General features: G+C 41.8%; 2 protein-coding genes across 8 annotated transcripts; one reads left to right on the forward strand and one right to left on the reverse strand.

Annotated features, from left to right (window-relative positions):
- Positions 1-22,589, forward strand: med12 (mediator complex subunit 12). 7 transcript variants are annotated; one of them, XM_072395373.1, is made up of 42 exons: positions 1-146; positions 870-974; positions 1,091-1,282; positions 4,676-4,835; positions 4,930-5,105; positions 5,306-5,416; positions 5,713-5,985; positions 6,108-6,254; positions 6,632-6,731; positions 6,818-6,954; positions 7,102-7,233; positions 7,781-7,907; positions 8,115-8,344; positions 8,434-8,493; positions 8,622-8,795; positions 9,218-9,362; positions 10,204-10,322; positions 10,996-11,139; positions 11,228-11,391; positions 12,538-12,669; positions 12,864-13,091; positions 13,175-13,319; positions 13,466-13,586; positions 14,694-14,804; positions 14,903-15,004; positions 15,222-15,358; positions 15,861-16,040; positions 16,314-16,385; positions 16,485-16,648; positions 16,827-17,190; positions 17,516-17,625; positions 17,777-17,912; positions 18,358-18,507; positions 18,607-18,972; positions 19,088-19,229; positions 19,336-19,550; positions 19,697-19,774; positions 19,970-20,190; positions 20,296-20,467; positions 21,171-21,401; positions 22,005-22,086; positions 22,169-22,589. In XM_072395373.1, exons 1-42 carry the CDS (start codon positions 45-47, stop codon positions 22,204-22,206), a joined length of 6,495 nt encoding a protein of 2,164 aa, XP_072251474.1. In that variant the 5' UTR covers positions 1-44; the 3' UTR covers positions 22,207-22,589. The 7 variants fall into 7 exon arrangements, with proteins under 7 accessions (XP_072251474.1, XP_072251479.1, XP_072251476.1 ...); XM_072395378.1 differs by having other exon boundaries at positions 22,017-22,086; XM_072395375.1 differs by having other exon boundaries at positions 21,174-21,401.
- mars2 (methionyl-tRNA synthetase 2, mitochondrial) lies at positions 22,179-26,326 on the reverse strand. Its single transcript, XM_072395380.1, has 3 exons — positions 25,756-26,326; positions 25,093-25,427; positions 22,179-24,865 (listed from the first exon to the last, which is right to left on the reverse strand). The coding sequence occupies exons 1-3, from the start codon at positions 26,027-26,029 to the stop codon at positions 23,690-23,692; spliced, it is 1,785 nt and encodes a 594-aa protein (XP_072251481.1). The 5' UTR covers positions 26,030-26,326; the 3' UTR covers positions 22,179-23,689.
- Positions 26,327-27,461: the final 1,135 nt, after the last annotated feature.

A 27,461-nucleotide genomic window follows, 5' to 3' on the forward strand; every position in this document is an offset into this window, starting at 1 on the left:
GCGGCTGCTGGGGAGGAGGAAAGCCTTGGCTGTGATGCCGCTGGATGATGGCTGCTTTCGGGATCTTAAGTTACGAACACCGGCCATTAAAGCGGCCACGACTTGGCCCCCCGGACGTCTATCCACAAGATGCAAAGCAAAAAGAGGTGAAGTCTAACGATGTGCTACGCGAACGTGCAGGAGTGACGTTTAATTCAAGAAAAAGCTCAGCAAAGACGCTGCGCGAGCTAACGCTAACTAGCCTGTTTAGCGGCTCTGGAGACGTTTTTGGGCCTAGCAACAACAATGAACTGCTCCTAGGTGTCAGCTTGTTAGCCAGCTTACTTGGAAAACAACCGGCTCGTTCGATAACACAGTTAGCTAAGCTAACTCATTAGCTGGCGGCTCCTTTGGAGTTTGATATAAACTACAGCCAATATCTTTGCTGTGTGATGGAAAACAAAATCAGTTGAATTTTTAGATTATACGTGACTGTTATTTAGCTTATTATGTCGGTCCTTTTCAATTAAAGATACTCAAAAATGCATAGCTAATCCTCGTTATTTAATATGTGTAATTTATGCTGATAACTGTGCTTAGTTTTAACCTGGAGTTTGGCCTGCTGCTTCCTCCCAGTCTGTTATTGACTCAATACAGTCTTGGGGTGTTGATTTAAAAGCTTTAACATCTGGGCTCATTGTTTACCCTAAAAATGATTTAGTACTGTTCGGTTCTAACTCTGTCACTTTCCTTAGTGTCAGCAGATCTAATGTCTCATATCCACTTTGGTCAGAGTACTTGAAGCTGATCTGGTATCAGAAATGATGAGCTCACCTCGACTATTTTTGCATGAGTGATTTTGACTTTCCTCTAATCCGTGTTTGCTGCAGGATGAGTTGACTGCTCTGAATGTGAAGCAAGGATTCAATAACCAGCCAGCTGTGTCTGGTGATGAACATGGCAGTGCCAAAAATGTCAACTTCAACCCTTCAAAGGTAACGTCAACGGCATTTTAACTGAGACTGTTAACTGTCCTGCATCTAGATCACAACTGTGACAACATTTTCTAACAGATTTGCTCACGGCAATGTTTCCCCTCTCCGCTTTGCAGATCAGCTCAAACTTCAGCAGCATCATCGCAGAGAAGCTGCGATACAACACGTTTCCAGATACGGGGAAACGTAAACCGCAGGTCAACCAGAAAGATAATTTCTGGCTCGTCACAGCAAGGTCACAGAGCTCCATTAATAACTGGTTCACAGATTTAGCCGGGACTAAACCTCTGACACAGCTGGCTAAAAAGGTGAGGAACTTGTGCTCATGTTTTCATTATGTTGGTGTGACTGCTGCGGTAAACGGTTGGGCTTCAACCTCTGCGTTGAGCATGGGTGGATCTCTGTCAGCTGTGCATGATTTATATTTGTTTTCATGTTCTATTCCTGCTATAACACCTTTGGAAAAGACCCTTGGTCGTGTTTTAGGCTGCTGCTGTTTAAATAAACAAGATCTCACCAAAGTAAAAACTCCAGCACATATTATGCCAACTCTCTTTATTTCAGCATTGACTTTAGATATTTGCACCCACATTGACCTGTACTTTAATATTGTTTGAGTTTCGTGCTCGAATCTAAACAAATTAAACCTGAGTCTAAATATAGCTGATGGAGGCTGACGAGATGCATCGAAGAAAGGAAAGTTAACAAGCTCTGACAGTGTTGCCCTGCGCTTGACGAGCTACTTTAAGCTGGCCTACTTTCACCAGTTCTTGACCACACTTGAATTTTTTTTGTCCCGTTTTAAATTGTTATGTGAGATGACTCGTCTCTCTCTCTTTCTTGCAATGGGAAATATGGGTTTATAAAGGGTCATCTTAATTACTTTGCTTTTAGTAGACACTATAATATATTATATTAGCAATATAAACGGAAAATGGCACCAAGCAGCTCATCAGATGACAAAACTCAGAAATGCCATAAGTCTTTGAGAAATATGTGTTCGTTTAAAATTTAGCAGCAGCAATATATTTAAAAAAAATATTGGGTTTGTTTACCCGTGTTGCATCAGTTTGTCTTGTATTGTTCAATGAAATGACATCTTTCTCCTGTGATCTGGAGTTTTGAAGTCGTGCTGCGTTCTCGTTGCGCTGCTGATCTGCAGCAGGGGGTCACACCACAAGATCCTCCGCCAGCCCCTGACTCATCTGGCTGATCCCTTATCATCCACATCCAGCTGTCTCGCAGACAAGTCTCTCTCTCTGTTGTCATTAATGTTACACTTTGAGACAAGTAGCTTTGGGTGATTCAGTTGATTTTGCTCGCCTGGCTGTTGAGCAGAACTGGCCGTTTCTCTCCTCGGCCATTCTCTGAAACATCAAAGATGCCTCCCACCAACCTTTAAGTGAATTCTGCTCAGTTTCCTGAGACGGTTGTTGTTTTTTCACCATGGTCTCTGGCATGTTTGTTATTTTCCTTTTCTATATTTCGCCCTGTCTTGTCTCCTGACCGAGTCTCTTGCGTTCATCCTCGCTGACTCACTCGCGCACTTGATGACTCCTCCCCCTCCGACTCCTTGAAAATATAGCGTCCACGACATGTTTGTTATTCGGTCTGAGACTGGAACGTCTCCGCACGTTTCACAAATTACGTCTTTGTTGCATTACTAGTGACCACTGGTTGAGTCACCAATTCACTCGCCTCTAATCTGGGCCAATTATCTGTAACCTCTGATTTTATTTCTGTCTGCTTTTCGAAGGTTTGGCTTGAACTCTGGTTGCCTGAATGAGGCTGTAACAATTCTCTGATGTGTTCGGGGACTCGGGTGTACAGTTGCTCATTTTTGAAGGAAAAATATTCCATTCTTCCTTGTTGTGAGCTTTCAACTCCTCACCAGTTTGGCCTTTTTGATTGTATTTCATTTAATTTTCATCACAATCACAGTCTTCTTATTGCATTTAAGGGGTATTGTTTTTGGATTGCAGACGGGTGATGTTTTACACCTGGACTTCAGAGCCATGTAGTTGTAATATGCTGCATAAGCCTCCCCTAATAAAAGAAGATACAGTCTGGATTGCAGCGGGTGTTTATCCACAACCTAAACATCTCGTTCTACATCAGTGTTGCACTAATGCGTGGAATCATGGATTCTGAATATTAATCTCTGATCAGATAAAAAAAATCTTCTCTGTTATGGTGACATGTCCAGGATTGCCCAAAAGTGCTTTAAAATTTTCCTTGATCAGACAACAGTGCAATTTTCCATCTTGTGCTCACGCCTTATTGAACGAGGATGAGCCCGGGGAAGGCGGCAGCGTCTGTAGATGCAGCAACAAATTGTATTCACTGAACCTCCTGAGCACATGCAGTGATTTCTGCCTCAAATGTGTGTTTTTAAAGCAGTGCTGCCTCGGGGCGAGAAGATTGCTGCCTTTCAGAATGTGGTTTTATCCTTGCTACCTACGTAAAGATATTTCCGTGGGCTCTTTGGTTTGTTGATCTATTTTCCCACAGTCTTTCATAAGAGCAGCAAAACCCCTCATGTTCTGAAAAACTCTTAAAACTCTTGGCTGCTCCTCTTAGTTTAAGCTCTGATCTGTTGTGTGTGCAATTAGCTCAAATGAATATGGTTATTATGTTATTTTTCTTTTTATTGGCATTTTACACGGAATCAATGGTTTTATTTTCTTTAGTTTTTTTTGGCAGAAAGGCTGCATATGTGCTAACACATCAGCTTTCTGACTTTTGCAAACAGACGTCACTTTGTTATCGATCCCACAGAGCTCGATGGGCTTTTCCTGCTGGGACAACCTGTTATCCTGCGAACAGATGATGTGTGTTAACAATCTTTAATTTTCGAGATGACCGTTTGCGAAAGTGTGTATGTTTTGTGAAAGTTGAAGTAAAACTGCAGTAGTTTGAATGGAAAAGCAGCTGAAATGGTTCCTAAATAGAGCAGAGCTGGCCTTGATAACTCTGGATAAATTCTGATATTACAAAACAAAAGCAACCAAATTCACTCTGTGTAAATCACATTTACTGTTTGTCTTGTTTGGCTGCATTGATCCAAGCAAATCTGTTATCATTTGTAATTGATAGGAGCTTTTATTGTTGTGAATTTCTTTTTGTTACAAGAAAATTGATTATTTTTAGTTTTGTTCTCTCCCAAAGTGCAAATAGTAGCCAACATATTTTCCATTTTCAGTGAGTAAATTGAAAGTGAGCTTTAATGAATTTATTGAGTATTTTGTTTTGCTCCTGCTCGCACGTTTCATTGTTTGAGCTAATTGAATTTGTTAACGATGTGACTGCTAACTCGACAGTTTAAGATTGCACAACAAGTCAAATTGATCCTCTGAAATCCTTCATTTTAAAAAGGATTATTTCAATCAATTTACTGGAAAATAATTTAGTTAAAATGTTTCTGCTGCCTGTTTAATATTAATATTGATATTTTACAGGTGACATTTATACCCAAAAATATGTTCAATTCAAATTCCTTTTTTTTTTTTATTTGGATATTATTAAACATATTTTACTGACCCTCCTGAAAGTCATTACCATTGTGCTTCAAACAAATCAGAACAATCTGAAATGATTAGTTAAATGTTTGTTTTCCACTGGATTCCTTATTTTCTGCCGTTTGAGAGAAATATTTTGGGGGATTCAACATGGCTGACGCACATGAAATGTTCTTGCCACAGGTACCAATCTTTAGCAAAAAGGAGGAAGTTTTTGGATATTTGGCCAAATACTCTGTTCCTGTGATGCGTTCAGCGTGGATGATTAAGATGACCTGTGCGTATCACGCAGCTATCACAGAAACTAAAGTCAAGAAGAGGCACGTCATTGATCCTTGTATAGGTGAGAAAGCTGCATTTCTTTGGCTTTAAGTAAATAATTATACTTCCTATTTTTGTGTGGCTTTGACATTTCTTTTTGCTTGTTTCGTGTGTAGAATGGACCCAGATCATTACTAAATATCTTTGGGAGCAGCTTCAGAAGGTGGCAGAGTTTTACAGACAGTTTCCCAGTCAAGGCTGCAGCTCACCGCTGCCAGCCATGCCGGCGGACGTGGAGACGGCCATGAAGCAATGGGAGTATAACGAGAAGCTTGCCATGTTCATGTTTCAGGTCAGTTCACTCTGTAAAGTCTGTCGGGATTAGCTCACCTCACACCTCACAGGGGCTTATCTGAGCTGCTTCCATCATTTACAATTAGGGATCTGGTTGGGTAAACTCTGAACAAAATGTAGTCCATTCGATGAGGCTTATGTTTAATTTCATGATTCGGTTCACCTTCTTGACGCGAAAATGCACTTTTCTGTTTTCAGGATGGTATGTTAGACAGACATGAGTTCCTGACATGGGTGCTGGAGTGTTTTGAGAAGGTCCGACCTGGCGAAGACGAGCTTCTCAGACTCCTCCTGCCCCTCTTGCTGCAGGTAAACACATCCACGTTCACACCGAGAGCTTGTGCACAAATTGATTATATCTTGAAAACGTACAGTCCGCCTTCATAGTCGTGCAGCTGCAGTCGCACAAAGCAGCTGTGTTATGTCAGCCTTCTACGGCTGTCATGTTCTGTGTCTTCATCTGATGGTGCTGACCTTTCCTGACAGCACCAACGGGGACCTGGTGCCACATTTAAAAAGCTTTAGTTTTTCCCTTCGCAGCTGACGGGTGCTAATGGACACAGAGTGTTGTGGGTAATGCTGTGAATCTCTCCTGTGTACCACAGTACTCAGGGGAATTTGTGCAGTCGGCTTACTTGTCGCGAAGACTGGCTTACTTCTGCACACGCCGGCTCAACCTGTTGCTAAGTGACGGCAGCCTGGGCCCCGGCACAGGGGGGCATCCTGCCCATGGCATCATGACACAGCAAGGCAACGCCCTGCCCCCCACTCCAACCTCCCAGCCGGCAGGAGGGAACCAACCCCAGACACCTTTCACAGATTTCTACATCTGCCCACAGCACAGGCCGCTGGTGTTTGGCCTCAGCTGCATGTTACAGGTACTGTAAATATAACCACTACGCCAATAATGAGATCTTTTGTTTTATTTTGATCTGTTTTGTATGTTGTATGTCTTATTTTTAATTTCTTTTGTTTTTCTTTCCCACACTGTTGTCATCAGAGCATCGTGTTGTGCTGTCCCAGTGCTCTGGTGTGGCATTACTCTTTAACAGACAGCAGAAACAAGACTGGCTCACCTCTGGACCTCCTGCCCATCGCTCCCTCCAGTTTGCCAATGCCAGGAGGCAACACTGCCTTTACGCAGCAGGTATCATTGTCCTAAGTATTGTTGTTGTTATCATTTTTACTTGCGCAATAAGCTGTTCTTGTCAACTTCTTCAGTAAGAGATAAACACTGGTACACAATACCAAATATAAGAGTATATCAATGATGATACAACAAACAAAACAGCAAATTTAAGTCCTGAAAGGAAAAATAAGGAGAATCAGTTAAGTAGAACCAGAAAAGATGCCCATCTCAAATGAAAACAAAAGTGTTTTGGAGACATTCTTGGTTACTTTTACTTAATTAGTTCTTTCCTGAACTGAGGATGTGGTTAGTTGTTGTGTTGGATTTGAAGTATTTTTATTTTCCACCATTATTTTGACAGGATTGAATATTCCTGAATATGTTATTTGATGCAGGTTCGTTCAAAGTTGCGAGAAATTGAGGAGCAAGTTAAGGAGCGAGGCCAGGCTGTGGAGTTCAGATGGTCATTCGATAAGTGCCAAGAGACGACGGCGGGTAAGAAAGCTGTGGACCTTTTCATCTCTGCAGACACCTGTCCGCAGTTTGGAAGAACAGATTGAGATGATGTTGTCTTTCACCAGGGTTCACCATTGGGAGGGTTCTCCACACACTGGAGGTTTTAGACAACCACAGTTTTGAGAAGTCTGACTTTAACAACTCGCTGGATTCACTGTACAACAGGATATTTGGTTCAGGCCAGAGTAAAGATGGCCACGAGGTAAGGATTATTTATTTATGTTTATTATACATAACTATAAATCTCTTCTGTGAGATTTAATAGGAGGTCACACAGATTAGAAATATGCTGACCTCATTGTTTTGACACTAGGTTCTTTCCTGTCTTATAACGTACGTTTGTGTCCAGATGTCCCCTGACGATGACGCGGTGGTGACCTTGCTTTGTGAATGGGCGGTGTGCTGCAAGCGCTCTGGCAGACACAGAGCCATGGTGGTGGCCAAGCTGCTGGAGAAGAGACAAGCTGAAATAGAAGCAGAGGTGAGAAAAGCACCGGTCCCACCTCAGTGCTGCCATGTGTTTCTGTCTGTAATCTGATTTTATCCTGTGCCTTCCAAAGTTTACGATGTGGCCCCTTCAAATCAAGGAATATCCACTTTAGATTTATAGATTATCCAATATAGATTGTTTGAATAAAAGGATGTTTGAAGGGATGAAGTTACAATACTTTATAGAAAAGAACCATAATTTTCTTGTCATTATATCTTGGGACTCGTGGATTTCAACTCTTTGAAGTCGCACCATGTCAGATCTGACAATATCTTTTCCATTTTAAAAAGATACATAAGCACAAGTCTTAATTTAGCTGCTTGGGTGGTCTCATAGAGCCACAGAGCCTCCCAAGCATCATAAATAACATTTGAAATATTCCTGCTCATGCATCCTGTTTAACCTTTTGCAGCTTCTTTATTTAGGGTCTGAAAAACTGCTTTAAAGCCCAATAAACATGCCAAATAAGGAGGATTTTCTACATTTAGCACTCAGACCGTTTGCTGTGTTTGACTGTCTGGTGTGTGTTGGTTTGCAGAGGTGTGGTGAGTCTGAGGTAGTGGATGAGAAGGGCTCTGTATCATCCGGATCTCTCTCTGCTGCCACACTGCCCGTCTTTCAGGATGTGCTGCTGCAGTTCCTCGATACGCAGGCCCCCACACTTAGTGAGTCTTTTTTTTTTTTTTACTCCTCTTTTCCTGCAGCCATTATTGTATAATGTGCCATATTCGATCTCGGTCTAATATTCGAAGGGACTCGAGATCCTTTTGTCTGTTTCTCAGATTTCATTACCCACTTCATACTTATTCAAAACGGTTTAGCGGGGAAGATCTGCTATTGAATTATTCAAAGTCTTCTTTTCTCATTAATAGCCGAGCCTGGGAATGAAAGTGAACGTGTAGAATTCTCCAACTTGGTCCTTCTCTTCTGTGAGCTCATCCGTCACGACGTCTTTTCCCACAACATCTACATGTGCACGCTCATTTCCCGCGGTGACCTGGCTTCTGACTCCCACCTGCCGCGTCCGCGTTCCCCCAGCGATGAGCCCTCCGATGAGTCGGAGCGCAAAGAGCAGGATGCAGGCAGCAGTGTCAAGATGGAGGCATGTTTGGAGGCATCTGTTGTTCTGTAGTGTGTCAAAGTAACGGTTTGATAGAAAAGGCTAACATGAGGTTGTTGTTTGTCCAACAGGATACTGGTCCGTCTGAGTCAATGGAAATCGATCACAACTCCAGTGCTAATTTTGATGAGGTAAACCCTATTCATTTTTTATTTTACCATGATTTATGCAGAAATACTATCTTTTTAAAAAAAAAAAAAAAAAATATATATATATATATATATATACTAAAAGTACTCAATTTTATTTTTCCCTGCAGATGTTCTCACCTCCGATGCACTGTGAATCTAAGGGGAGCCCGTCTCCAGAGAAGCCGGCTCCAGAGGTGGACAGCAAGGCCAACTGTAAGGACAAGGGCATGGACCCCGCCTTCCCTCAACTGTACGAGCAACCCCGACACATTCAGTATGCCACACACTTCCCTATTCCACAGGTAAGAACTTTATTTATCAAAAAAGCTCTGATCTGGTTTTGCATCTTTCCGTTTACAGCTTTCAGAAACGGAGCAAGAGTTAGTTATTTATAGAGTTAAAATGGTAAATATGCTCACAATATGCACCCGAATACTCATGAAGGACAGAGAGACGGATCATCTGAGTAACTCAGGCTTTAAATATGTCATGCTTTAGCTCTTGTAGAATAGATTTCCCTTTGAATTCTGTTTTAATGGTTTGACTCACAATTCTGCAAGCTTAAGAGAAAATTATATTTTGTTTTTTAAAAAAAAAAAAAAATGTTTTTAAGTAATTTCCCAAGACCTCCGCTTGTTTGTTTCCTTTGGTTCACATTGTTTTGTTGCTCCTCAAGTTATCGAGTGCATCCAGTTAATGTGGATCTTTTTGTTTATGTCTCTAGGAGGAAAGTGCCAGTCATGAATGCAATCAGCGTTTAGTGGTCCTCTACGGTGTTGGCAAACTGAGAGATGAGGCACGACACACCATCAAGAAAATTACTAAAGACATCTTGAAGGTGCTCAACCGCAAAAGCACAGCAGAAACAGGTGAGAGTGGGCCTCACTTGTATCATCTTTTGACTGATGTGCCACGTTTCCCATTTACTTGTGTTTTACAGCTCACCTGTGGTCATTAGGAATGCATTTCAGCACTATTTGACCTACTTGTCATCCTTGACGGAGGAAATTGCTTTAAAGTTTCATGCGTGTTCTCCTTTTTATTGGCTGGATCTTTTTCCCCCCTGCACCTCTTTGCAGAGCAGAATGAGCAGAATGTGTTTATCATATGAAAGATAATGTTTTGCCAGGCAGCAGTGTGAAACGCAAAGGCTACATTATGTTTGAGTGTTTGTAGAATGTTGTTTACATGCAGCGTCTTCGCTCCCTTTCCCACAGTCATTAAAGTTGTTATCATCCAAACTCTCCTATTTGGACCTCCTGTTTTAAGCCCTTCTAAAAAAGAACAAGCTTCCTTTCCCCTGCTGAAGGGGGACCGCATCTCTCCATCTTCTTTCAACTCAATTTCTATGCTAATGGCCTTCATCTGTTCACAGCCTTATTATCTCAGATACAGGTGACCTTGTTAAGGAGATTTAAGGTTTTCAGAGTTATAATTGCTTAGACTGGACTGTTTTTGTGCCGTATACCTGCAAGCTCATGATGACCTTCAGCTCACAACTGTGTTTCTCAAATGAAAAGTGCATTTATGGCATCGTCTGTCTCAGTGAAGCTTCAAATCAAAGGAAGCGAGGAAGAAGAAAATGACAGACCAGCAGCTTAACTAGGTTTTCCAGCCAGATTATTCATCAGGCTGAAAAGAGTACAGCTGGTCATTTATGAGTTTCTGCTTCCTCTCTTAGTTTCTCTCTTCTCTGTCCCACATGTGTAGGAGGCGAGGAAGGACAAAAGAGGAAGAGGAGTAAGCCGGAGGCCTTTCCCACTGCAGAGGATATCTTCTCCAAATTCCAGCACCTCTCCCACTTTGACCAGCACCAGGTCACCTCCCAGGTTAGAGCAGAAAGCCAAATCGTGTTTCAGAGCATGTTGGAATCCAAAGGTTTATTAAAGGAAGCCCCTAAACACATGGCCCTCTGTGTTGAGACGTCAGACCACAGTTTGAATAATATGTTTGCGTTTCAGATGGTGCAGATTGTGAAAGAGAGCACAGTTGATTCTGTTCAGTACAGTGTGGCTTATAGTTCATAGACTGGAAATTGTATAAAGCTGTGGATTTTGATTTGTATTTGCTTTTAATTAAAGTAAAGCCAGCAGAGACTTTACCTGCATGGAGCAAAAACACACGTCTCAAGAGGCCAAAAGCTGTGTCGTGGCATTGAGGGACGATTACTTTCCAACAGCACAATGACTGAGCAGCTTACATATTCGTATTAAAGGGATAATGTCTTTTTGAAACCATGCTTATTTGTTTTCTTGCAGACTGAGTTTTCTGTAAAACATGTCGCTTCATATTGAATGAATCAGTCTTCTTTATTTTTCAGGATTTGCTTTTTAGCAAACTTGAATCACTTTTATCTATCGCCATTTGATGCACTTAAATTTAACCAAACTAATAAAATCGTGTTGTTTCCCCGGTCAGGAAACAAGCCAGACGTGGTTTGAAAGAGGAACACTAACTTTTTAAACTCTTTAATTTGATATCTGATATTTTGTTTGTGCGCAGGTGTCCAGAAATGTTCTGGAGCAGATCACCAGCTTTGCCTTAGGGATGTCTTACCACCTGCCCCTCGTCCAGCACATCCAGTTCATCTTCGACCTCATGGAGTACTCCCTCAATATTAGTGGCCTCATAGACTTTGCTATACAGGTATGTGCTACTCTTCCGTAATGAGGGGAGAAAGCCAGATAAATCTCAGTTTTTTATTTATTTTTTTGTGATTTTTCATGTTTTGCAGCTTCTGAATGAGTTGAGTCTGGTGGAAGCCGAACTGCTGCTGAAGTCATCCAGCCTGGTGGGAAGCTACACCACCAGCCTGTGTCTGTGTATTGTAGCTGTGCTCAGGAGATACCACTCCTGTCTCATTCTTAATCCTGAGCAGACAGCTCAGGTTTTTGATGGGTATGTCACTTCCAAACTTTAATGTTTGTCAATAACCTACCTTTGCTTTGCTTGGATTTTATTTGATGCTCTATGTGATGGTGATTTTCCTCCAAATGATCAGAAATAGAGATTTGACATCCCTGAAGGGATGCTTGTAGGTTCAAGACTGCAGTTAAACCCTTTAATAAAGTAGCATGAAAGGATGTTGTAACAGCATGTTAGAGTGTAATTGGTGGTTTGTTCTCCTTCACAAACTCATTCTGCTACATGTCATCAGAAATCTTCACAGGGATGTTGCTAAGTGCTTGTAATCATGAGCTCAACATTGGTAGATATTCTCCTGAAAAATAGAGAAATAGTCGGTGGATTTTCTCACCTTTGAACAGAGTATTGTGCTGTTTTATGCTTTGAGTCAGTTTGTTGCAGAGCCTATGGGAAGAACCATGAAAGTGAACCTTTATGGTCTGCGGTTCAGACCAACAAAGCCCTGGTTGGTAGCAATATTTTCTGAAACCGCTTCGAACGGCGACAGTTGAAAGCCAAAGCTTCATGGCCGGTTCTAAGATAAATAGGAGTAGAAATGTTGAGAAAGAGTCACTTTTACTGAAAGTACTGCAGCACAGAAGAATGATGTTGAAGACACGGCGTGTGTGAGTGTTGAACTGAGTGAGTACAGAGACCGGCAGGGCTTTTAAAATGAGAAAATGGCTGCAGGGAGAATACTGAAATTACAGCCCTGTTACAGTTTGCATTCGTGTTTCACAGAGCAATTATATTTGAGCAAAGCAGCGTGCTGTGTAAACATTGTAAAAAAGTGAACCAATCACAGCTGTTATGGTTGGCATTGCTGTGACTTGTCGTTACATTTCTAGCGAGGTGCTCTTCGGGGTTTGGGGAAGCTGTGGCGTAATCATCGCAACGCTGTGGGCTCTGCTTCAGTCTGTCACTGAAGCCTGAAATGCAGATCTTTTCCTTAGTTTTCAGCCTCCCCGGTTAACATTACATTAGCAAGTTGGCACCTTCAGCCCCAAATTAAGCTTGCAGACGCAAGACAAGCATCTCCTCTAACTAAGCAAAAAAATCTAATTTTTCTCTTAAAAAATGTAGCAAAAGGAAGTGTTTTTTTTTTAATATCTTTTTTATTTTGTATGAATATCTTCACAGGTTACGCATTGTGGTAAAGTCTGGTGTAAACCCAGCAGACTGTTCCTCCGCTGAGCGCTGCATCCTGGCCTACCTGTATGACCTCTACATCTCCTGCAGTCACCTTAAGAACAAGTTTGGAGAGATATTTAGGTGGGAATAAATCAGTTTTTCCATTGGCTCAGTAGAAAGAAACGAAAATCACATTCATCTCTAGAGGACAAAACTTTCAGCCAATCCTCTGGGGATAATTTTTACATGAAGTCAACAATCCCCTGATGTTATTCTCTTACCTTTGCTTGACTTTATGTATCTGCTTTTTAATTCTGTTTTTTGCACTTTTATAGTGAGTTCTGCTCTAAAGTGAAAAACTCCATCTACTGTAATATTGACCCATCGGACTCTAACATGCTTTGGGATCCTGTGTTCATGATGGAGGCCATCGCCAACCCCTCAGCCAGCAACTTCAACCACTCCATGGTGGGCAAAATCCTCAACGACAGTCCAGCCAACCGCTACAGCTTTGTCTGTAATGTGCTCATGGATGTTTGTGTGGACCACCGAGACCCTGAAAGGTGTGTTACTCTGGTTCTAAGTAGGATCTATTATCTGCCCATCTGTCTCCTTTGATGTTTCACGCCATGTAATGTGCTTTCAGGGTCAACGATATTGGGATCCTGTGTGCAGAGCTGACTGCTTACTGTCGCTCCCTGAGTGCCGAGTGGCTCGGCATTCTCAAGGCTCTCTGCTGCTCCTCTAACAATGGCAACTGTGGCTTCAATGATTTGCTGTGCAACGTAGATGTAAGTTTTAGTTTACTCTGAGTTCTTTATGCAGTTCATTATTTTAAACTCAAATATGCTTTCAGTTTGCCTCGAGCATGAACAGTTATAGTAAAATTTCCCACAACTTTGATCTTAAATATGATCTCTGCACTCTTGTGCCTCAGGTTAGTGATTTGTCCTTCCACGACTCCTTGGCAACCTTTGTAGCGATTCTCATTGCTAGACAGTGTTTGCTTCTGGAAGACCTGGTCCGCTGCGTGGCCATTCCCTCCCTTCTCAATGCAGGTAAGAGTTATTTACATGCATACATTTATCACAGTTTTTAATACCAAATGATCACCTCCAGATACATATACATTAGTTGAAAGCAGAGGGTTCCCAGAGTGTTTCTTTTTATATACCTTTTACTGTCTCCTGTACCCTCACAGTCGTGTTAGAGGAACCAGAGCACTCCTTGCTCAGTTTGGTCCAACTTGAAGTACACTTTTATGAAACAAAAAAGCCTTTTATTTGGACTAAATTTACTGGTTTATAAAGTCTACACAAAATCTCAATCATATTTGATGTTAAAGTAATTAAATTATTTGCATATTATGGGCGCAGTGCAGCAGTTCCCTCTCTTTTCTATGCAGTTAAAAATGATCTATATGCCTTCTGTTCAGTTAATTTCACTTAAGTTTTATTTATAAAGTATCCTATAAAAACAAAGTTGTCTCAAAGCTCTTCAAACACGTATTCCAGTTCATCCGATTACAATCAAATAAAATCAAGAGTAGTCCAATTCATATAATGCCAATTAAAAAAGGAAACAGAAAGAACCCTCCAGCAGAAGCAGAGTCGGGAAGGACAGCCGTCGACCTCGACTGGTCTGGGTTGAGAGGACAGGAAAGAGGGGTTAACAAGCACCAGAACACCTGGCCATAGATTCATAGCCATAGATTCCTGCTGAGAAAGCGAAACAAATTAATGACAGCAATAGTGTCATATGTACAGTTCCCACAGTGGTCCGTGAGAGTCCATGAAATATTGATGAAGAAGCCTCTGTCTCCTCATTGTTAATCTTTTGCTTTGTTTCCACTGTGGAAACAAAGCCTCGTTTAGTCACTGATGGGTTGGGTTCGGTTGTGTTTGGCTCGTTTTATCACGCTGCTAAGCCTGCCAAATGCCAACAGCTTTCACGTGTGGTAAATATTTTGTTCTCACTCGCCCTTTCACAAAACAATTCCACTTTTTCCTGCTGGATGAGGAGTATATCAAGGACAAGGTCTAAATTTAGATGTGTAACTTTGATGTAGTGGGTCGTGTAGCCTATCCAAAAATAGTGTGAACTCTCACCATAAGATGTGAAGAAAACCAGTGCCAATGAATGCATGTGTCTGATCTCAACTTCAGCCTGCAGTGAGCAAGACTCTGAGCCGGGAGCCAGACTCACCTGTCGAATTCTGTTGCACCTTTTTAAGACGCCTCAGCGCAACCCTGTCCCCCAAGATGGTGTTAAGACGGGTGAGAAACTCGGGCTGGAACATTTCACCATTGTTTCATTCCATTTTTGTCTGCTCCTGACTGCTGAAAGCCTAACTTTTTGTCATGAATTTCCTCAGTTGGTATCCGCTCGTCTTGTGACCGACATCTTCTCGCTGCCTCCCAGAACAGCATAGTTGTAGGAGCGGTTTTCGCTGTCCTCAAAGCTGTATTTATGCTGGGTATGAATCTTTTCATAACTCTTAAATAAGTGGGAACACATTGTCCAAACAGATGTGGTTTCAAGCATGACTTTAATCAGAAAAAGACTATTTTGTCAAGTTAAGACTTCATCTTTGTCTTGACATATGTGTGGGCATAGATTACCTTATTGTAATATTACTGGATGATGGTGTTGAGTTTTCACTGGTTGGTTTAATTTTGTCTTTCATGTTGCAGGTGACGCTGAGCTGAGAGGCTCAGGTCTGTCGCACCCTGCTGGGCTCGACGACATATCTGAGGGTCGCAATGTCTCCATAGAAACCGCAAGCTTGGATGTATATGCAAAGTATGTTTTGAAGACGATCTGCCAGCAGGTGAGGATGTGAGCTGGCGTGTAATGAATATATTAAAGTGATGCATTTATTTTTTCAAATGTAAAAGGTGAAAATTAAGTAGATGACAAGGTCTTGCATGTGTGTGGCTTCTTCCGCTTCATGTTCAGTTCAGCACTATGTTGAATTTTCTGTCTGAAGTCCTTTATGACAACGCATAGAAACAAGGAATTTTGATGTATTTGCTGTACCAGATATCACTTGTGCCACATAGATAAGAAGGCCCAAGAGGGAGCTGGCAGTAGCTCAGAGTGTTTAAGACTTCAAACACATTTTTCCACTCAGCATGGGTTGTGCACTTCCACTCCTGAGAAATCACTCTTTGCTCTGTTGTTCCATCATCCACGCCGGCTTTAGTCAAGCTTGTTCTGCACGACTGAGTTTGTCTTGATATTTGAACTTAAGATCAAGAATCACAGAAGTTGTGGACCGCTACCAGACTTCTCACGTTGCTCCCCGCTGCCCCTCTGGTTGTGTCTTGCAGGAATGGGTTGGAGAGCGCTGCCTTAAGTCTCTCTCTGAGGACAGCAGTGCCCTGCAGGATCCGGTGCTGGTAAACATTCAGGCTCAACGGTTACTGCAGCTTATCTGTTATCCTCACCGCCAGCTGGACAGTGATGATGGTGACAACCCTCAAAGGCAGCGTATTAAACGCATCCTTCAGGTAAAGTTGGGGAGAAAAAGATGAATTGAATTAAATTCTGTCAAAAGGATTTTCTATTCGAATGAACCATTGTTAGCTTTGACTTGTAATCTACAGCTGATTCAGGTTTCTTGAAATGGATCGTACTGTGGGGGTTTGCTGCCCTCTTTTGGCTAAATGAAGGGCTGAGGAAAATACATTATTTTTGCTATAAATCTGCAAATCTGCTTGATAACATTAAGGATATGAATCAACATCAACACATTATTTCTGACAATCCTTTCCCTCGTATAGAATATGGACCAATGGACGATGAGGCAGTCGTCTCTGGAGCTGCAGCTGATGATCAAACAGAGCACAAACAACGTAGGTCTCATTTGTTGCTGTTGATGGTTTTTAAACAATTTTTACACTGACAAATTATAGTCGGAGATATGATTATTTATTTTTGTTTTTCTCATCTAGGAGCTCTATTCCCTCCTGGAAAACATAGCTAAGGCCACTATAGAGGTTTTCCAGAAATCAGCTGAGATGAACTCCAGCAACCCCTCAGGAAATGGAACAGCGGTCCAAGGCGGCTCTGCATCCAATAACAACAGCACCACAACCAAGATGAAACCTATTTTAAGGTGTGTACCTGTTAAGATCTCATTAAACTCAATTTAGTTCTGCCTCTTTTATTAAAGTTTACAAATGAATTTTCTTTAAACTCTGTAATCGAGGCGATGATGGGAATTGTTAACCCTCACTCCAAGGTTTTCAGTGATGCCGAAGTCTAACAATTGTTGTTGTCGCTTTAATGTTCAGCTCATCAGAGCGATCGGGTGTTTGGTTGGTGGCTCCATTGATAGCCAAGCTGCCCACCTCAGTTCAGGGCCATGTGCTGAAGGCAGCTGGAGAGGAGCTGGAGAAAGGACAGCACCTTGGCTCTTCTTCACGCAAGGAGAGGGATAGGCAGAAACAGAAAAGTATGTCTCTGCTGAGCCAGCAGCCGTTTCTGTCTTTGGTGCTGACCTGCTTGAAGGGGCAGGATGAACAAAGGGAAGGCCTTCTCACCTCCCTCTATAGCCAAGTGCAGCAGATAGTCACCAACTGGAGAGAAGACCAGTACCAGGATGACTGCAAGGCGAAGCAAATGATGCACGAGGCTCTGAAGCTACGACTGAATCTTGTAAGAATCTCTCAAAAAACACCGCTGGCTTCACTGTACAGCAGCTCAAGTGGTTAAGTTTGATTGCTTCTATCAGTTCCACCATTTGTTATTACCTTTTGAGGGGTAAAAGTTTTGAACGCTAACTTTGAGCTGCAGCTTATTACAGTGAACCAACACCGCTTAGCAAGAAATGTTCCTGTCACCTCAAAATAAATGATTTAAAATGTAGAACAAAAGAAAATATGAATGTCCTCAGTGGTATTAAAACACTGTTGTGTCCCTACTGCAGTATTATGATTGGCTCAAAGGTTCTGAGCTATATATTTTTTACATTCTGGATAAGGTTGGTGGCATGTTTGACACAGTGCAGCGCAGCACCCAACAGACCACTGAGTGGGCGGTGCTGCTCCTCGACATCATCAGCAGTGGCACAGTTGACATGCAGTCCAATAAGTAAGTAGTGACTATAAAGAAAACCCCCTTCTAAAATACACTCCACATATTCACCCTCTTGGCTGATCACTCAAGTGATTCTCATCAGCAAAAACCCCCAACTAAGTGCACCAATCCTCTGCTTGGCTCTTACTTCACCTCTCTCCAACAGTGAGCTCTTCACAACTGTGCTGGACATGTTGAGCGTGCTGATAAATGGTACACTGGCTGCGGACATGTCCAGCATCTCTCAGGGGAGCATGGAGGAGAATAAGAGGGCCTACATGAACCTGGTGAAGAAGCTCAGGGTAAGCAAGACCAGCACATTTAGCTGCCCCGAGGACAGGATGTTCGAGTACGCGCATTTCTGTAGAATGTGGTTGTTCACCCAGATGAGTTTAAAGTAGAGTCAGTAAAAGTACATGGTTAAGTTTAGATGGCACAAGATATAATCTGGGTACCAGAATGGCGACTGAAAAAAGTTGAGTTCATTACTAAAAATGTCTCAGATCGAAAGTGTCTGTGTACGAAGAGTGAGGCAAGTGAACCTAGTGTGCACAAGCCTGTTAGAGTTGCAAATTGGCCAAAGTAAATTTCAGGGGCCATCGTCTTGAGGAGTTGATTATTTTGTGCACGTTGACAGTTAGAACATGTTTTGAATTATGTTATCTTTTAGAAATTAGGGGAAAAAACGTCACTTTGACCTTGTTAAAAAAAAAAAAAAACTTGATAATTGTTGTTTTATTTCCACAGAAAGAGCTTGGAGACCGGCAATCAGAGAGTTTGGAAAAGGTTCGCCAGCTTCTGCCGCTGCCCAAGCAAACCCGTGATGTCATAACCTGTGAACCTCAGGGCTCACTAATAGACACAAAGGGCAACAAGATTGCCGGCTTTGAGAAGGAGGTAAACACTTGTCTTAAATGAACATGCCTGGCTTAAAACAATTGTAACTTACCTGTGCTGAGTTTGAGTAGATTAAAACAGCTGTCTCTGTTCCACAAGGGTCTTCAAGTATCAACCAAGCAGAAGATTTCTCCATGGGATGTCTTTGAGGGTCTAAAACACTCCGCCCCTCTCTCCTGGGGCTGGTTCGGTACAGTGCGCGTGGACCGCAAGATCACCAAGTTTGAGGAGCAGCAGCGTTTCCTGCTTTACCACACCCACCAGAAGCCCAAACCCCGGAGCTATTACCTGGAGCCACTCAAACTACTCCCTGAGGAAGAGGAGCCTCTGACACCGGTCTCCCAGGAGCCGGACAAGAAGATGATGGAGGCAGTGAAACCGGAGAAGAATGTGCCAGCGGTCACCTCTGAGTCAAAAGTGAAGAAAAATAACAAGAAAAAGAGAACGTCGTCTACTAAGACAGAGGTGGGATATATTTAAAGTGTATGCTTTCAGAATTGTGCAGTTTTACCATAATTTTTTTCTTTTTTATACATTGTTTTCCAGAAAGAAAATAACAGATTTTTTTTTTCTTCGGTAGGACTATGTGAACCGCACACCAGGTGGTGTGAATTACGGGACTACTATGGCGCCAGAGTTGATGCCGACCCACCCATATGGCAGGCAGGCTTACAACCCACAGAACATGGGCATGTACACACAGAACCAGCCTCTGCCTCCAGGTCAGCCCTCAGAATACTCGTCATCATCGCACTTTGGGATTTGGCACTCTTCCTGGTTGAAACAACATCTGGGATTGTGATTTATGTTTCCATTGTCTATCAACAGGTGGTCCAGGTTTAGAACCTCCATATAGACCTGCCCGTAACCCACAGATGAACAAAATGATGACCACTCGGCCCAGTTATCCTGCCATGATGCCTGGCATGCAGGCAGCCATGCCTGGTATGATGGGACTGGACAAACAATACCAAATGGGTTATAAGCCCCAGCCTAACATGCCTCAGGGCCAGATCCTGCGACAACAGTTACAGGTCAGATTGGTGAGTTAGTCCACTCTGTCAGTTTAAGCAACTCCTTGTCCTAATTGTTTTTTGTTGTTGTTGCTTTTTTAATTTAGTCTGCTTGAATTCAGAATCTTCTTTTACTTGAACCTGTGCAATAATCGTATCATTTTATTTTCTCTTAGCAGAATCAAAACATGATAGGACAGCAGATTAGACAGATGACCCCAAACCAACCATACACTTCAATGCAACCATCACAGGTACGTCTATTTTTGAAGATTTATTAGATTGTTTTCCTAAGTTTTGTCATCTACAGACGAACGCCAGCAGCTGTTTATGCTTTTCTGTGCAATTTTCTTATCTTGCTTTGGTTCTCTCCAACAGAGAACATAACAGACTTTGAAATGAAGAAATAGATGATAATGGTCTTTGTTTTAATTATCAACATTGTTCAGAACATATCTCAGGGCTACACCACATATGGATCACACATGGGCATGCAACAGCATCCCTCCCAAGGTGTTCCGCCCTCATACGGGAACCCAAACTTCCAGGGCACCCATCCTGCAGCCAACCCAGCTGTGGTGGATCCTCTTAGGCAAATGCAGCAGAGGCCCAGTGGTTACGTTCACCAGCAGGCTCCAGGGTATGCCCACAATATGCAGAACACACAGAGGTCAGTATGTGGGTGTTGGTTGGTTAGCTGTACCGTTTTGATTTCATGCTAGCTGCTCTTTCACCCAACTTAATTTTTTGTCTACGTTTTGGCTTTAAACTAAAGGTTTGCCCACCAGCCCCTCCAGCAGAATCCTATCATGCATCTCGGTCACATAGGAGCCCAGGGAGTCCATCCAGGCCTGAGGCCAAATCAGATGCTGGCAGATCAACAACAGCAACAGCAGCAGCAACAAGCAGCACAGCAACAGCAGTACCTCAGACAGCATGCACTCAGAGTACGTCACTGATCAGGGATTTGTTTAGGTCTTACACTTGATTTGTTTGAGTTAATTTTTCTGATGAGTAGATCAATAATGGCAGATACAGAAGTCAGTGCTGGTAACTTGATTACATGAGGCCTGGAAATTCAAGTTGTTGGGAATATTTTCATACTCTTTGAAACTGCCACTGACTGACGATGCTTTTTCAGTCTAAGACATTAAATGAATAATGTGGGTGATTATAGGTAATTGTCCAAACATTTATTTAAAAGACAGATTCAAATGTATGTTAGCATATTCATCTATTTATCTGATTCAGCCACTCTCGCAGTTCGCTTTGAAGCTGCCAGAGGAAGCTGGCACGGCGGCCACAGATTGTCGCTAACCTTGTTTCTGCTGTGTTCTTCTTTTGTAATTTGCTAGCTTCTCATTTCATTGGTTCCTCACAGCTCATACAAATGACTGTAGCTGTCCTTTCCAGCGAGTAGTCAGTATGAATATTAAATGTAGCTGAACCAGTCCTGTCTGAGCTTGCCTTTCTGAGGTTGTAGGAAGTGCAGAACTCCTCAGCTATAGCGCTGATAGCAAATTTTAAAAATGTTTTATGGATATGTTAACAAGTGTAAAATCTTTTAGTGGAGGGGAAGTTTAAAAATTGGGGGTGTTCTGAAAGACATCAAGCTGAGAAGCCTGAAGTATTGGTTTTATCCATTTTCTGCAGCAGCAGGCCCAAGTTCAACAACAGCAGCAAGCCCAAGTTCAACAACAACAACAGCAGCAGCAGCAGCAGCAGCAACAGCAGCAGCAGCAGGTCCAACAACAGCAGGTTGCTCCCCAACAGCAAGTTCAACAGCAGCAACAGCAGCAGCAGGTGTCAGCAGTGCCTCCTCCAGGCCAGGCACAGAACCAGGGCCTGGGCATGCAGCCGCTGCCCCCTCAGCAAGCCATGGTAAGCCCAGTCCAGACAAAGTTGTTTTTTTTATAATATATATTTATTATATATGTTTAAGTTGGATTGTAGTGGCATAATATGTTGCTGTCCCTGAAAGCCTCCTGAATCTAGAGAAAAAGTTAATTTTACGGGTTGAGAATATTTAACTTGATCCAAGTAACTCAGACAAATTAAACAAATAATTTGATTTATCTAGAAACCACATAACAATGGTTATCAGCGTGAGACATTTTTTTAAATGTTCTGCTTTGCTGTTAGAAGAAAGAAATCAAGTCACCGGTTCCTGATGCTTCACATCAGGCACAGCATCAGAAATTCAAAATTTGAGGATGGATGCAGCAATATATTTTTGCCACACTTGAGATGGTTTCTGGTGTATAGTTGATGCATAGAGACAGACATAAAAATGCTTATTTTGACTTTTAAAAAATGATGGAAGAAATGTCCACTGACTGCTTAAAAACTTCAGCTTTGAGAACCTTTTAAAACAGCGTTGGTTGTATTACACGAGAGGATGAATAGGAATAAAGATGCAAAGCGTAAATTACATTAAAACATTTAAAATGTTCAAATCTCTAAGTTTGTATAAATCTATTTTAGTTCCCACGACAGGGAATGCAACAGACCCAGCAGCAGCAGCAGACTGCAGCTCTGGTCAGACAGCTGCAACAACAACTCTCAAGTGAGTTTGAAACCCTCTTATTTTTCATTCATGGTGTGTTCGGTTCTACGTTTCTCACTGAATCTCCCTCCCTCCTTTTCAGATACACAACCAGGACAGGGCCCCAATTCATTTTATTGATCGTGCTTGTTTATAGTAGTGTGGAGAATAGGCTCTCATTTTGTGGAGAGGCCCTGTCCTGTAGAAAGTGTCCAGTCCAGTGACAGCAGGGGAAAGGGAAGGCTGCTCACAGCACAGAGGACCACCAAACAGATGAACCAAATCTCAGCTTGACCACTGAGGCAACGAACAGAAAGTATCATGACTTCAGTTGTGTAATTATGGATTATTAAAGGAGGGAGCCTCGTCTGAAGTAAACACTTAATGGTTATTGATGGAAAAGTCTATGTACAAAAAAAAAAAAGATAACCACAAATTATAAGAATAATGCAATTTTTTTATTTTATTTCAATTTGTACAATTTTTTCAGTTTCGTGTATTTCTCATTAAAAAAAATCATGTCAGTTTTTAATGTCCGGATCTTGTGTTGGCTACCAGTCGGTGAAAGTGTTCTTTTTCTTTTCTCTTTATTTTCTGTCTGCATTTTAGGGATAAAATATTTCCATCCCATCACGATGCAGAGTGCTAGATGAGTTTGTTTTAGCTCAAGTTGACGGTGGTCGAGTCTCTGAGTAGCCGATCATTAGATAAATAGAATTCAAGGCATTTTAATTGGACTTATTTTCATGTGTGATACTGCTTACTGGTAAGTGTTTGAGTTTTACACTTGAAGTTTCAAGGCCTATTCTGTTTCAGACAGTAATTCTTTACCTACATGTTTTCCTTATGGTAATGACATGGGCAATATGAAATGAAATGACATTTCGTAAAACCAAATCTGTTGACTGCTTTCCCAGAAGATACGAGTTACAGGGTGCTCGTCTCATTTGTCTACTTTGTGCCTCCTCGCACTGCTTCATGGAGCAGTTTTTACCTGCAACCAGTGATGCCTGAAGGGGGATGTGACATTAATCACACATTGTAGACTGAATTAAAAGGAAATACATGTTATAAATACCTTTTAATTCTCATCTTGGGGTCCCTCTGAGAAACAGTCTAAATGTTGAGAACAGTGTCTCTCTAAAGCACTAATTTGTAATACACGTAATAAAACCTGTTGTGAAATACGTCACTAGCTCATACAATTCACTTTGTTGATGGCCTGTGCTGGTCAGAATTAATCTCCATGACTCCATTTTAATTTTGAAATATCAGTTTGTTTTTTGACATTTTGACTTGCCAACATTACTATTATTTGACTTGATTTTGTAAAAGTACACAGAATACTTTCTCTAAAGTTCAACTTGAATCTCCACAAGATGTTTATTCTGAAAATTTTAGAAAAACAGGAAATAAACTGCGTTGTACATCTCATCACTGGTGGAAGGGATTAAAGGGAGAAGAGGAGTTGAGGGAAGGAATCAAGTGTGTAAAATGGGGATAGGGAGGATCAGGTGTTGGGCATCCAGTAAGCATTGTAAAATCTACCAAGAAATGTCTGTCATTGTTGAATTGTCTATCAAGGAGTTGTTGACACAATATTCATGACAAAAGTGTGAAAGCATCATTTCAAATGTACAGATTTTGTTTTCTTAGTTTTTTCTTTATCCACATTATGACTTCCCAAGCGGCTTAGAAGCACCCCGGAGTCAGATCCCAGAGCTCTCCCTTCAAAGGGACAGTCCATTCCCCGAAACCTTGGCAGGAAGTCTAGAGCTTCCCAGCTCCTCTCATCCGGTCTCACCCCCAGTCTGGTCAACAACTTGTTCGAAATCTCTGGCACTACCGGCTGGAGGAGCGTGCCGTAAATTCTTAAACATTCAAGGGAGACACAGATGATGGTGTCAAGCCAACGTTGGTCTTCATCATCCCTCCTATCCAGCTTCCAGGGTGCATGGCGCTGAACAAACCCATTCGTCTGCCGTACGCAGGCAGTGATCGCCTCCAGAGCTTTGTATACATGCATGCTCTCATAATGCTTCTCTACCACAGTAGGTAGATTTTTCACAGCATCCAGCATGTGGTAGTCCTCAATCACAGCTTTGCCTCCCAGTTCACTGGGGAAGACCTGAGAGCAGAAGGCGGGGTAGACCTGAGCTGGGTTGAGAGCTGGAGCTGTGCAGCGATTCAGCAAACCGCCCAAAGAGTCAGCAAGCTCTGCGTTCAGCAGCTTTATAACTTTAGTTTCTGTGTAATCGCAGTCCGAGTCTGGGACTCCCTGACGCAACAGGAAGTACCTCATACCATCAGTCGTAAACATCTGGGAGTGTTCAAAAGGATCTATCACATTACCCAGACTTTTAGACATCTTCTTTCCTCCAACTGTCCAGTGTGAGTGTACATGTATGACCTCTGGCAGTGGCAGTCCAGCTCCTAGAAGAAAAGCTGGCCAGTAGATGGCATGAAATTTTAAGATGTCCTTTCCTATAATGTGGTGGACTGCGTGCCACCATTGGTCATGTCTGTCTGGATAGCCCGCTACCGTGAGATAATTCACAAGTGCATCTAGCCACACATATATGGTTTGTTCCGCATCTCCAGGGACTGGGATTCCCCACTGAAGACGACTTCTCTGACGAGACACCGAGAGGTCCGGAAGGTCTTCCTGCAACCACTGCAGAACAGCCTGGTGAAAGCGCTCGGGCTGTATAGCTCCGGCATTTGCTTTTAACCAGTCGAGCAGCTGAGACCGGAACGCAGACAGACGAAACATGTAGTTCTCCTCTTTCATCCACTCCACCTGCAAAATAGTGAAAATGTCATTTACTGAAGCATTGTTAAGTGAAGAAACTAAATTTTTAAAAAGCAGAAACAACATGGCTGCTAAAATAATTAAATGCTCATGTCTTTGCAATTCCTTTTTTTCACTGTTTACCAAAGACCTGTTTCATCTGACTTCACGGTACACCTCCAAAGCGAGAAGTGTTCCTTTAATGTTTGCACTCCACGGGGCACAACTTCAGTTACCTTGTGTCCGCTCTCCAGCGATATTTTGATCTCCTTCCCTGAGGAGTCCAGAGCATCACCGACCTGCGACTGCATGAGGAAGCTTTCATCTTGTGTGGAGTAAAAGCCTTCGTAACTCCCTTTGTAGATGAGCCCTTTATTCCAGAGCACCGTCCAGAAATGCTCCACAGCCTGACGGTGTCTCTTCTCGGTGGTTCTTATGTAGTCTGTATAGGATATGTTGCAGCTGCCGAAGAGATGTTTGAACCGCTCAGACACATCAGTGCAGAAGGTCAGGGGATCTTTCCCCGCAGCCTCGGCAGCTTGCTGGATTTTCAAGCCATGCTCATCTGTTCCTGATATTAAAAAGTGCAATTGATTTTTGATTTGCTTAGTGTAATCAGCTGAGTGACAACGGATGGGAAATAGTTTCACAAGATTTGGTTTTCTTATGTGTTGTTTTCAGGAACAAAAAGTTTTTTAAAAAATAATAATTTAAAGTAAAAAGAAAGAAATATTCATTTTTGACCCTTTGCTTTAAAACATAGTTGGTAAGACTAATGCAAAATAATAATATCAATTAACTTGTATATGTGATACACACAACACTGTGAGTATTACATAAAAACACTGGCAAGAAAAGTAACGTGCACATGTACATTTTTTGAGAAAGGAGGATTTTACCTGTTGCAAACCTTGAGTTAAATCCCTGAAGTCGTTTATACCTGTGTGAACAGTCAGCTATGACAGCTGAGTACAGGTGTCCTAAATGAGGAGAAGCATTGACATAGAAGATGGGAGTTGTTACGTAGTAAACCTTGTCATTTTTGCATTGCTGGTTGCTCCCACATCTCACATCAGTGCTCCACAGTCTTGGAAGTGGTGATAAAAAGTGGTTTTGTTGGAGTCTATGAAAAGTCTTCCAGCCTTTAGCGACAAAAAGAAAAGGGAGCCTCATCGTTAGATTGCGGGTGGCGCCAACATGAACACCACAAATCAATATTTAATCCAGGGGATGCAGTGAAGTGCTAACGTTGCCCATATATTTACCTAGCTACGAATTTTACGCAGAAAACGATTAAGTTAAATCGTAGCACCGTTACATGCATGAAAAAAATTACAGAAAATCTGAATTGTTTTACAGTCCTGGACAGTCCTGCAAAACGTTTTTAGTTAAACTGAACGTAATTGCTCAATTTCAAACTGTTTGCGTAAACGTTCAGCGCATGTGTTTTGCCTGCTTGTCAAGGTTAGCTTTACTTCCGGTTACAGTGAGCAACAATCCCTCGTCCAATCAGGATGCTGCATGGAGTGCACCAAACACCAATCAAATTGCGAGAGCCTGCTTGTTAGTTTTTTTTCAGATAACTTTATTGTTTTAAGATCGCTAAAGTAAAGTAGTACTTAAGTGCTCTAATTGCAACATAGGCAGATGAAGAGAAATCCATGCCCTCATACAAAAAGGCAAATGCAGGGAATTATTATGAAACATAACAGACAGCGGCATCTTGTTTCCCCTTGTTTTCACTCTTCAATCAATCTCTTACAATCAAAGGCTATCAAAATGAAAACATAAATCAAGTATCACAGTGAATTTACGTGAAATCTAAAATATTCAACACATGCAAAATATAAAATTTTACCAAAACAATCTTTCAGTAAGCTGCTTTAATACTTTTATATGTAAAGACTTAGTGAGGATCTTTTCAAAAGGCTGTTGGAAATTGCACTATTTACTCACAGTTAATGACATGAACCTACAAATGATTTCACACTTTGTCAAATAAATGAATCTCTCCAACACAAAGTTAAGAAATGTAGCTTAAGAGAGACATACTAAGATAAAGTCAGTGAACAGTCAACATAACAGTGCAGCTCATGTAGATATATTATGAAAAATAAATATATACAATTGAAGGAATGGGTTCAAAAGATAGGTCGACTATACCTATTGAGAGGCTGTTAATAACTGAATTAATGTTCCCCAAAAAGTTGGATTGCAGTGGGAAAAAAAATGCAACGCAATCATTTCTAAATGTTTACAATCCTACATTTAAGTGAAAATAGTACAAAGACAGCTTATGCTGAAAATGAGAGGTTGTAACAGTCAGTATGATTTTGATGTTAACAAAACATTTTTAAAAAAAGAATTAGAACAGGGACATGTTTATCATTGTGCTGCATCACCTCTTCCTTTTTGACAGCACAGAAACAAAGGAAATCAAAAGTGATCATTTTTAAGATAACATTTTAGATGCCTCACAGTTTAGGTAATGTGGGTATACTCTGTACACCTGCGTATAACCCGCATTGCACCACTGCTTCTATAGTCACTGATGACTGCTTTTGAATTGTACACTGATAAGAAGAGGAGTTTCTTTTCTTTTTAG

The sequence above is a fragment of the Leuresthes tenuis genome, unplaced genomic scaffold, assembly GCF_036924035.1.
Source record: "Leuresthes tenuis unplaced genomic scaffold, fLeuTen1.0.hap1 SCAF_11, whole genome shotgun sequence".
Lineage (NCBI taxonomy): Eukaryota > Metazoa > Chordata > Actinopteri > Atheriniformes > Atherinopsidae > Leuresthes > Leuresthes tenuis.

Bases quoted from the DNA above. Each gene is read 5' to 3' on its own strand.
- mars2 (XM_072395380.1), bottom strand. From the start codon at position 26,029: ATGAGGCTCCCTTTTCTTTTTGTCGCTAAAGGCTGGAAGACTTTTCAT. The intron at 25,428-25,755 runs GTAAAATCCTCC...TTTTAATATCAG, and splicing joins TAACTCAAGGTTTGCAACAG to GAACAGATGAGCATGGCTTG. The intron at 24,866-25,092 runs GTAACTGAAGTT...ACTATTTTGCAG, and splicing joins CGCTGGAGAGCGGACACAAG to GTGGAGTGGATGAAAGAGGA.
- med12 (XM_072395373.1), top strand. From the start codon at position 45: ATGATGGCTGCTTTCGGGATCTTAAGTTACGAACACCGGCCATTAAAG. The intron at 8,345-8,433 runs GCATGTTTGGAG...TTTGTCCAACAG, and splicing joins GCAGCAGTGTCAAGATGGAG to GATACTGGTCCGTCTGAGTC. The intron at 8,796-9,217 runs GTAAGAACTTTA...TTATGTCTCTAG, and splicing joins CACACTTCCCTATTCCACAG to GAGGAAAGTGCCAGTCATGA.